Source organism: Athene noctua, chromosome 18 (assembly GCF_965140245.1).
Source record: "Athene noctua chromosome 18, bAthNoc1.hap1.1, whole genome shotgun sequence".
NCBI classification, from domain to species: domain Eukaryota; kingdom Metazoa; phylum Chordata; class Aves; order Strigiformes; family Strigidae; genus Athene; species Athene noctua.
In genome coordinates, this window is record NC_134054.1 from 6,120,142 (window position 1) to 6,130,725 (window position 10,584).

The following is a 10,584-nucleotide window of genomic DNA, read 5'->3' on the forward strand; positions in this document are numbered from 1 at the left end:
CGCCGCTGTGCTGATGGAGCCTGTGCTCTTTTAGGGGGTCTTACATCTTTTCCTGCCAGTCCCGAGTGCTGTCTAGACAGCTTGAGCAGCCCCTGGGTGTAGCTTTCGCACTCCTGAGCCTGCAGGTCTGACGCTGACTTGGAGGTAAGAGGGGCACTCAGAGGAGGGTTTGCTTCTTGCCTCTGTGCATCTTGTTCCCATCTGTTAATCTTTCTACTCCCTCTTGGAATTTAGTCCTCCCAGTCTGAAAAAAGAAGAATACAGAGCAGATCTAGATGCTTTGATTTTAATGTCTGAAAACAGGTATCGGGTGTCATTTAAAAACACGAGGTGTCTGTTCCGCTTCCTGCCTGCCCACCCTCATCCTTTCTTGGAAATGGTCTTTGAGTGCCTCAGCCAAGGGGGTGCTCTGACCCCGTGATGGTCTGAGCCGGAGGTTTCTAAGGGAAAAGAAATTCTTGTTGATTATTTTTGTAAGTCCTTCGATGGATCCCTCAGGCTCGAAGATTTTTCCCAGTGTTTGAACACTTGCTGGGGCTGTCTGGGTGCCTGTGTTTAGCTGCGTTTCTTTTTTCCCGCTAACACGGCCCTTTACTTTGCTGCAAGGGGCGGTGTCGATGCAATCAGCAGCAGCCTTCCACCATTCCCGCGTCTGAGGGAGAGGGTGAAATCTGTCATGCTTTTGATAACCAATAAATAAACGGAGGTGCTTCCTTGCCGGGACTGGGCTTGTCTGGGAGATTTTCCGGGGGGAGCAGGGTGCCGGACGGGCAGGACGGTCTCTGTGCATGGCGCAGCCACGGGCTGCAGGGAGCTGCGTCAAAATCAGCCGTCATCGTTTGCATTTTGGGTTATTGCCGCGGAGAAGGCAGCGGGGAGCCTGGGCCCTGCCCGCCGCCGGGGCCGCCGCGTCGCCTAGCAACGGGAGGCGCTGCTGTGTCCTGCCATGGAAACACGGGCACGTGGGCAGCGGGCTCGGCCAATGGGCGGTGGGCAGCGGCGGCTGCTGGCCAATAAGAAGAGGGGAGGGGCGGGCTCAGGGTGAGGGTAGGGGCTAGGGGAGCGCAGCTTGGTGGCAGAGCGCAGAGGTTGGCGGGGGGCAGAGGTTGGCGGGGCGGGGGGCCCGGGCGGTTCGGGGCGCTGGGGGTGAGGCAGAGCCGGGTATGGGGCTGGGGGTGGCCGAGGAAGGAGACACCCCCCCTCTCCCCCAGACAGCCCTGCCCTCGGGGGGTCACCGGGTCACCTGCTGCTTCGGCCACTTTCTGTGGTGAGGAGGAGGCGGGCGGCTGCCGGCTGCCCATCCCTCCCACCTGCCCAGGTCCCCTCCAGGCAAAAGGAGTGCTGTGTGTCCCCCCTAGGTGAGGCTTCGTGTTTTTGGGCAGGGCAGCAGCCATGGCCCCGCTCAGCCTGTCCCAGCTGCTGGACGTCGCCATCGGGACGCCCGAGGTCGGGGCCGTCAACTTCACGGCGCTGTACAGCCTGCTGCAGGCTGTGCTGGGGCACCTGGGCCTGGAGGACCTGCCTGCCCTGGGGTGCGATCAGCCCCCCGAGGCACCCCTCAGAGCAGAAGGGGCACAGGGCAGAGGCCCAGGCACAGAGCTGCTGACCCCCTCGAGGGACCCGCTGCAGGGGACCGTGAGCACCCCATGTGATGCCTCCACGGCTGCCGACATGGGACAGATGAAAACAAAGATTGAAGAGAACAAGAGCAGCATCTCCAAGGTAGAGGCTACTCCCAGTTCCCTGGGTGCCCCCCCGAGACACCCCCTCCTCTGGGGTCTGCACCACCATTGTCTGCCCTTAGGTCTGGTTTAAGCCTAAGCTCGAGGTGGTGTGTGGAGCTTCACTGTGGGAAAGGGATGGAGTTTTGGGGAGAAAGAGCTGGGGCTGAAATGCTGCTCCAGTTGCTCTGGGTTCTCCCCAAGTTTCCATCAAGTTGTTGGTCCAATACAGCACCCGGTGCCCTCAGCTCCACCAGTCAGAAGCTCAGCACCTGTGGAGGTCCTGCCCCACCACTATCCATCCCTTCCTTCCCTACTCCTGACCCACAGCTGGGTACCGCCTCTGCTCCTCAGGCAGCTGAGAGGCTCCATCAGCATCTCCTGGGCCTCATCTCCCACCCTAAATCCCCTTGGCTCGCCCAAGCACTAAACCCAGCACTGGTGGGGATGGAGAGGGGCCTCATCCTGCACAGTGCTGAGCCACTTGCAGCCGCGCACATCCCCAGTGGGAAGAAATAAGCTCAGGTTCAAGGAAATGGCCACCTTCAGCACTGCAGGGCTGGATCCTGCTGAGGCTGGGACACGTAGGAAGAAGGCAGCAGGGAGAGTTTCCCGGCCGGGTGAGCTCACCCTCCCCGGGGCAGGCCCCTGCTTGATCACTCCTCGCTTTGTTAGCGGCGATTGCCGGTGCCCTCCCAGGCCAGGCTGCGGTTGACAGGGTGGCAGCAGCTCTTTGCCCTTTGAATCGGCCGACGTGGACAGGCGGGGATGGATCCGTCCCTGCTGACTCGGGCTGTACAGTGGGCGCCCCTGGGGCAGGGGTGGGGGGGTCTCTGGGGAGCTGCTGAAGGCGTGATGAATGGTAAGTGCTGCCCGCAGTGCCCCCAGGACTCACCCCTGCCACCCCCCTCTCTCAGGCCGTAGCTCTTTCCCAGGATCTCCTCGAGGAGATCGGCAGGACGAAGGCGGCGCAGTCCCGCATGGAAGAGGACATCCGGACGATCCAGGAGACGCTTGGCATGGTGAGCTGCTGCCACTGTCCCCGGGAGGCAGCTGGGCCCTCACCCCCCTCCCTGCCCCTGTGTCACCCTGCTGCCCCTGCCCCGCGGCCCTGGGTGTCAAGGGTGCCAGGAGGGAAGAGCAAGAAGGGTGTCCCAAGGCTGAAGAGGTGACTGCATGCACCAACCAAAGAGAAGCTAAGACATTTTTGAACAGCTGTAAAAAAAGAAACATGGGTGCTGAGAAGGAGTGGAGATAAAGATCTACTGATGCAACACAGCCACAGCCCTGCCTGGCATCCCTCTGTCCTGTGCCCAAGTTGATTCCTGGATGCTCCTTTTAAATCCCGCTCCTGTGTCCGGGCTGCCATCCCTCTCCTTGTCCCACTCCAGGGGAATCTCCAGGATGCTGCCGGCCAGCTGCCGGCCCTCCGTGACCAGACAGCGTTGGACAGTGACGTGGTACGGCCCCACGCACACCCGGATCCTGCTCCAGGATGGAGGCAGCTGCATCCCCGAGGCACCAGTGCACGCAGTCCCTCCGTGTCAGGTCATGGGCCCGGGGGGGGTCAGTGCTCCTGTGGGTCCCACCCCACCTGGCTACGTGGCCAGGGTTGACCCTCCGATCCCTTTTTTCCCCAGCAAAATCTGAAGGAAAGGCTGAGCCTCTACCCGGCCCCGGAGGAGGTGAGCAACATGGTGCGCTGGGAGGTGCTGGAGGATTGCCTGGTGGGCAGCAAAGCAGGAGGAGGAGGAGAAGGAGGAGGAGAAGGAGAAGGTCGAGGTCTGTCGGTGGTGAGTGCTGGGGCATCCCAGCTGTGGGAGCAGGACTGAGCAGGACCGCAGCCCCCAGCGCCTCCAGCTGCTGCGCACCCCGGGCCCTCAGCGGAGGTTTACTCAGCACTTGTCTTCCTTGTGCATCCCGCCGGGAGGCAGGACCTGGCACTGGCAGAGCCAGGGCAGCTCTTCGGCTGCCCCAACAGAGACCTCCTCATCGTCTATGCCACTGACAGCCCCCGACAGCCCCTCTGTGGGGCAAGCAAGTACCCAAAACCCTGGAGTGGCCGCACAGCCCCCTGTCCTTGCTCAACGTTGGGCAGGACCATGGCTCCCTGCCCTCATAGTCTCTCTGGAGCTGGTGGGTGGGAGCTGGGGACAGCGGAGGGACATTCTGGGGTGAACCCCACCATGAGATGGTTTCCAAATCCTACCTGGGGCTGCTGCTCCTGAAAGGAAGATGCAGCCCATTAGACTGGGAAGTGGGTCTAGTCTAGCAGCTCTGGAGTACAGAATCCCATGGCTGGAGAGGAAAATGCCTTGCTGTTGTGTCAGGTGGCATCAGCAGGGGCTTTGCGGATCCTCTGGATCGGCTGCTAAAATGACTCTGCAGGCACAGATGTGGCCAAAGGACTATAAGGAGGCTGGGGAGGGGCCGGGTGGCTGTGGGTGCTCTGGGGTCTCTGTGGGCTGGGCAGTCTCTGCCTTTGGGGTACTTGAGTTTGGCTCCATGAGCTGGGGGGTTTGGGGACAGGGCGGGTGGCCCTTGCTGCTGCACTTCTGCCCATAAACCTGCTCCCCTTTGCCTCCTCTTCCCAGGATGGCAGTGCAGGTCAGGCTGTCCCCGCCGAGCCTCCCACTGCAGACATGGACACCCCGCATGGGGCAAGCTCAGTGCTGGGACTGAAGGGACCAGGGACACAGCCTGTACCCAGGACCAGCAAAGGGACAAGCAAGGGGACTCCAGAGACACAGCCTGGCTCCCTGGGGACACAGAGAGCACCAGTGGCCACTGAGAAGGGGGCAGGCACTTCCTCAGACGAGAAAAAGACTTCTGATGCCCGTGCCACCACCGTGGGGACACAGACAGAATCCCCTGGCATCAAGACGACCAAACTGGGGACAGAGTCAGGGGCCCCTGACACCCAGATCTCCACTCCAGGGGTGCAGGCAGGGGCCCCCAGCACCCAAACCACCACGCCAGGGGTGCAGGCAGGGGCCCCCAGCACCCAAACCACCACCCCAGGGGTGCAGCCAGGGATCCCCAGCACCCAAACCACCACCGCAGGGGTGCAGAGAGGGGCCCCCAGCACCCAAACCACCATCCCAGGGGTGCAGCCAACACCTCCAGGGACCCAAGGAGGAGGAGCAGGGGTTCAGCCAAGCCCCTTCTGCATGGACTCCAGCCTTTCTGGTGCTGAGAAAATCCCTGGTGAAGCGATCCTTGATGCTCTGGGGACACAGATGGATGATACAAGTCCCAAGGAGGAAGGCAAGGCTTTATCCACCACACAGCTTGCCTGGACAGGCCACCCGGCGGTGGGGACCTTGCCCACATCCCAGGGGCTAGAGATCCCCCTTGACGCTGATCCCAGGGCCACGTCCCCTTCACAAGAGCCTCCCGTGCCCTGCGGGTCCTCGGGCTCCAGCAGTGTCCCCGACCGCTACGCAGAGACGGTGGAGGCTCTCCGCCAGATCGGGCAGCTCAGCCACCTCTGTGCCACCCTGAAGCAGCAGGTGGCCCAGCTGGAAGTCACCAAGTCAGACCACGCTGAGCTTGAGAAGCTGCGCCTACTCTTCTCAGGGGGAGGGGGGACCCCGTGGGGGGACGGCCGGGGCGGGGGGTAGGCATGGGGACACCCTGGGCTGGAGGCTCGTTGTACTCAGAGCCTGGCCTCAAAGGTGAGACCCCCTCACTGACAGCGTGTCCCCTTGGACCACATCTAGACAAGGAGAGCATCGCCAGCATCCTGGCCGACCTCCAGGGCCGGGTGTCCTCGCTTCAGGGCCTGACCAGCGACCTGCAGGGCGAGAAAGGGAAGGTGAGTCCCTGGGGGGCTGCGGGGTTGCCAGCGGGGGAGTTGGGCAGGGAGGAGGCAGCTGAAGGGCCCCTGGGCTGGGACAACACAAGGAGCTGTGCCCTGACTCATCCACCACTGCCTTTCCCAGATCAGGCAGCTGGAAGATGCCCTTGGAAAGCTGGAGGTAGCTGGAGCCACCTGGAAAGGGGACGTCAGCAACCAGATCACCCTGCAACTGGGGTAAAAGGATGGGACAGGGTTTCCTACCCTGCAGGAGGAGCTTGGGGGGACAAGGGACACCCCCTGAGTGTCCCTGTGGAGGCTAAGCCTGCCTGTGCCTCTGTCTCACTGACCAGGTCCACACTGCAGGAGATAAAGTATAAGCTGAAGGAGCTGGAAGAACAGCAGCAGATGACCAAGGCCACGCTGGAGCAGTTGGTGGCCAAGACAGCTGACAAGCCGCAGGAGCAGGTGAGGTCTGGGGGCAGCGCTCCCACCGCTGCAGCTCGGTGGGGTGGTTCTGGAGGGGTTCCCAGCCACATCCCCTGGCTGGCTGGGGCCATCAAGCCTCCACGGCACCCAGACTTGTTGACTGCATCCACCTCATCTCAGAGCTGATTCCTTCTCCCCTTCCTGCAGCTGGGTGAGCTGAGGGCGACCGTGTCAAGCACGGGGCAGGAGCAGGCAGAGGTGCAGGCAGCGTGCCCCGTCTGCAGCACAGACCTCAGCAAGCAGGTGGGGCAGCTCCTCCAGCGCTACGAGAAGCTCCAGGACCTGGTGGACGACTTCATGTCGCGGCAGGCGGTGGGCAAGGTGGTGAGGCAGCTGCCAGGGAGGAGCCAGGTAGGGAGATACCGGCATGGGGGGCTTGGGAGGGGGTTGCCAGCACCCCCACAGCTGGTTGTGCCTCACTTACTGTAATGTGGGGGAGCCCCTCGCTGCCCCCCAGATTGGCTCATACAAGTGAGCAGCGTGGAAGGAAATTAAAGCCTTGATGCAAATGTCCTGCTGGCACTGAGCCCATGGTCACCGGGCGAGTAACCTGGGTCTGTCCCCACGGGGGCAGCCAGCCCCCCCTTGCACGGCACCACCTTGTCATCTTCCTCCCTGAAGCAGGACGAGGAGCTGCTGAAGCGCATCCAGGCCACCATCACGCAGGTGCAAGGGGACTACGAGAAGCTCAGCTCTGTCACCGAGAGCCTCCTGAATGACCGGCACCAGAAGCAGAAAGATATCGAGGTAGGTGACAGAAACCCCCCCGGGGTCAGAGCATCCTCCAGGCAGACCCCAGGCTGGGAACCACAAGGGATTTGTCTGCACCCCCCCAAACCTTGCAGCCCTGTGGAAGTTCAGTGTACCTTTCCTGGAAGTTTGGGTGAGGTGGGGGGAGTGGGGGTTGCTCGGCTGGCCAGGAAGCAGCTCCAACCCTGCCGTGGTGTCACGGGATGCTTTTCTGTGTTGGAAGGCTCTGTTCCGGTCCCTGGAGAGGCTGGAGAAGGAGAAAGCCGACAAGGAAGACCTTGTGCTGGGAATTGACGTGGTATGGCCGTGGGGGGTCCTGGCACCAGCCAAGGGGGTGCTGGGCAGGGTGGCAAACACCCCTTGTCTCTTGGGGGCTCGGTGGCAGAACTGGCCTGGGGGAGGGAGGGAGGATTTCCAGACTGGCTGTGGCTCCTTCCCCAGGTCCCTCTGTCTCCTCCCGGGTCCCTTCAGCTACTGTGACCAACCCCACGGGTGTGATGGGGCGAGTGGGGCCATGTAGCCACTTCTCCCTCTCCTCCCGCCACGAGCTGGCCCTGCCCATCATACCTCCATCCTTTCCTCACCTTTCTCCTGCCTTTCCCTGCTGCTAGAAGGCAGTCAAAACCGCCCTGGCCGGCAAAGTGAGTCGCGCCCAGTTTGAGGCAAGCATGGAGCGGCAGCGTGAGATGATCCAGGAGATGCTGAGCCGGGTGACGGGGCAGGAGCAGGGCTGGCACCAGGTCCAGCAGCAGCTCAGTGAAGAGATGGACTCCAAGGTGAGGGGTGGCACGTCCCTGCTGCGCCAAACTGGCGCCTTCGGGGCTTGGCAGCCTGAGGCAGCATCTCTCTGAGGATCCCCCCTCCTGGCTTTTCATGGGGAACACGATGTCCCACCCGGGGCAGTGGCTGAGGGTGTGTGTCTGTCCGTAGCTGGACCGCCTGGAGCTGGGCCCTTTCCGGCAGCAGCTGGAGGAGCACTGCAGGAGCATCCTGGAGCAGCTCGAGGAGAAGGCGCCGCTGACGGAGGCTGACGATGCAGCTGGGACGAAGAAGTGAGTGTGATGGGGGTGGCGGTGGCTTCTCCTCCCACCAGTAGTAGGTTCCTGAAGTTAAAGAAGGCACGAGGAGGGGGACCTGCAGGATGGAGCCCTCCCGAACCACAACTGGGATGTGGGTGCAAAGGTTTTCTGGAGCAAGGGTGAGGGACGGCGACTCGTCCCCCTGGGCAGGGGTGTGACACACGGCATCACAGAGCTGCGTTTTGACCTGCCCCCCTGGCAAGGTGCAGGGGGGTTATTAGCACCGACAAAGTGATGAAACCAGTGTGAGGGCTGGTTGGGATGGCAGCTATGGGCGCCTGTGCCCTTCACCTCCCATCCCTGCTCGCCCTGGGCAGCCACAGGCAGCTGCCAGGTTTCGGAGGCGGCCGCAGGGCCAAGGCGAGCGTGTCCCTGTCCTCGGGGCAGCTGTGACAAAACTCATCCCGAAAAACGTGGTAATCCTGCATCCCCCAGGCCCGGCATTTGCACCCCAGCAAGAGGTACAGCAACACCGCCGTTTTGTCCTTGCCGGCACCCCCAGTTCCCATGTGGGTGCCCGTGGGAGTAGTTCCCATAATGGTGGTTTTTGGGTGCTCCCCTCAGTGGATTCTCCAGTGCCTAAGATGAGGTGGAGATTTTTCCCAAGCAGGAGCCCACAACCAACCGCTGTCCCACATTGTACCCCCTTGATTTTGTAGCCAGCCGGTGGGTTGTGACCTTGTTGGGGGTGGGGGGGGGTGAGTAAACCAGGCTCAAACCCCTGCGGTTCCACCCTCAAATACCATAACTCATTACCATAAAGTGCCCAGCACCTTGCTGCTGCCTGCCAGCTGCCTGCCTGTGTGCAGGCAGGGCTGAATCCCCCCCCAGGAACTCACCCAGCCCTTTTCTTCCCCCCCCCAGGCAGGTGCTGGCCCATTTCCACTGCTTGTCCTGCGACCGGCCCCTCAGCGTGCTGGTGCCTGCCCCGTGAGTAGCGCCCGGCGATTTGGAGGAGAGATGGGTGCTGGTGGTGCCCCGCTGTGCCCGGCACGGGGGTTAGGGTGTCTGCCTGGGGGGTGCAGCCCTCCTGAGCCCCTCCCTGAGGGCAGCGGGATGGGAATGGGGTACAAGCCTGTGGGTTTTGGGGCACTGCCCCGAGCTGGGCTGGGTTGTGTGTCCCCTGTCACTCACGCACATCTCCTGCCCTCCCCAGGCACATCGTGGCCAACCCATACATGCCACCGCTGCCCCCCAACTTTGCCGGGCGCTCCCATGCTGTCCCTGAGGTGGAGCAAACACCACAGCACAGCCACAGGTAGGGGACGTGGGCACCCGGCCCCTGGGGTGCAGGCTGGCCCTGCCCTGGCGAGGGAGAGCTCTTCCCAGGGTGGGTGTGAAGGGATGCAGGGGGGGCCTGGGCAGGGCAGGGGAGTGCTGCAGAGGGGTCAGCTGTGCTTGTCCCAGGTCTGTGGGGTTTTACAGCCCTTCCGGCGCTGCCCTGTCTAGCCCAGGTCTGTGTCTCAGTGGTGCTGAAGCCACATGTGATGAGTTGTGTCTGGTCTCAGCCTGACTTCAGGCTTGCGGGCGGAGTCAGCTGCCTCCTGTGAAACAAGTCGCCGAAATTAAGCACTGCAGCTGGGACAGCCCAGCTCCTGCCTCCTGATGTCCCTTGCGTAGGGTGCAGGGACCTGCCATGGCCATGACCAGCTTACCAGGGCCATGGGGAAAGAGCAGATCCAGCACGGCTGGATGGGTGTGGGCCTCCTTCAGCAGTCGGAGGGGACCCGGGAGGGACATACCCCACTGGGGAGCACCCGCGGCCCCCTCCCCGGCGTAGTAGGGTGACGCACGGGGTGCCACAGTGCTGGGCACTCAGCATCCCTGTGCTCTGTCCCACAGGGAGCTGGCGGCTGAGTGTGGGTACCCCAGCGTGCCACGGCGCTGCGGGGGCCGGCACACCCTCACCCACCCGCTGCAGCGCTGCCCGTGCCCCCAGCCCCTCCCGCCCGGCGCCCTGCGGCCGCTCCAGCCCCAAACCCTGCTCCCCACCAAGGTAGGGATGACGAAGGTAGGGATACGGCGGGGCGAGCGCGGCTGGGAGGGTGATGCTGAGCATCCGGGGGGGGTGGGGGGGGTGGGGCGGGGAATGATCTGTGATTCATTTTCCTCAGGGAGAGCTGGGGGGGGGTTTGCCTGGGGATGCTGATTTGGGCGCTGTGTTTCAGCCAGCCCCCTCTCTCCTTCCCAGCACGACGAGATGGAGCTGTTGGGCCAGGATGGCCACGTCTACAGGGGCCGGCGGGGCAGGCAGCTGTCTGTGCTCGTGGGCAAGGAGGGTACGGCTGGGCCACCCTCAAGGAGAGGATCCAGCGGGGGTGAAGGGGGCAGTGGAGTGGGCAGGGTGCCCAGTTTTCCCCCCACACATGTTCCCCCTGGCTGCCCCCAGCCCAGCTCCCTCTGCTCCCTCCTGCCGAACTTCCCCAGGGCCAAGCCCAACCTGTCCCCGAGGCAGCGGGACGCCAGGGACACCGGCCGCCTGCTCTCCCGGCCCCAGAGTGCTGTGTCCTCGCTCAGCCAGCCAGGTACAGCCCTGCCAGGGCACCGGGGTGGGGGGAGAGGACACCCTGCTGTGTCCCAGTGGGTGGGGGGAAGCAGGGTGGGATGGGGGTTTGGGGTGGGGTGGAAGGAGGCTGGAGGGGGAGGACTGGGAGACGGGTCACCAGATCCCCATGTTGGAGCCAGAGCAAGGTGGGGGGATGTGGCAGGGTGGTCCTGGCCGCTCTGGGACAACAGCCTGTTTGCT

The 10,584-nt window shown here is 63.2% G+C and overlaps 2 protein-coding genes across 3 annotated transcripts; both read left to right on the plus strand.

Moving 5' to 3' along the window:
• Window positions 1–1,364: 1,364 nt before the first annotated feature.
• On the plus strand, window positions 1,365–3,731 carry LOC141967896 (uncharacterized). 2 transcript variants are annotated; one of them, XM_074922120.1, is made up of 4 exons: window positions 1,365–1,722; window positions 2,639–2,743; window positions 3,113–3,269; window positions 3,362–3,731. In XM_074922120.1, exons 1-4 carry the CDS (start codon window positions 1,393–1,395, stop codon window positions 3,727–3,729), a joined length of 960 nt encoding a protein of 319 aa, XP_074778221.1. In that variant the 5' UTR covers window positions 1,365–1,392; the 3' UTR covers window positions 3,730–3,731. The 2 variants fall into 2 exon arrangements, with proteins under 2 accessions (XP_074778221.1, XP_074778222.1); XM_074922121.1 differs by having other exon boundaries at window positions 3,113–3,731.
• A 1,560-nt stretch (window positions 3,732–5,291) lies between these two features.
• LOC141968035 (glutamine-rich protein 2-like) lies at window positions 5,292–10,160 on the plus strand. The gene is made up of 13 exons (XM_074922369.1): window positions 5,292–5,538; window positions 5,666–5,757; window positions 5,874–5,988; window positions 6,157–6,360; window positions 6,631–6,756; window positions 6,983–7,057; window positions 7,371–7,535; window positions 7,690–7,811; window positions 8,703–8,768; window positions 8,995–9,096; window positions 9,681–9,834; window positions 10,030–10,098; window positions 10,140–10,160. The coding sequence occupies exons 1-13, from the start codon at window positions 5,347–5,349 to the stop codon at window positions 10,158–10,160; spliced, it is 1,503 nt and encodes a 500-aa protein (XP_074778470.1). The 5' UTR covers window positions 5,292–5,346.
• Window positions 10,161–10,584: the final 424 nt, after the last annotated feature.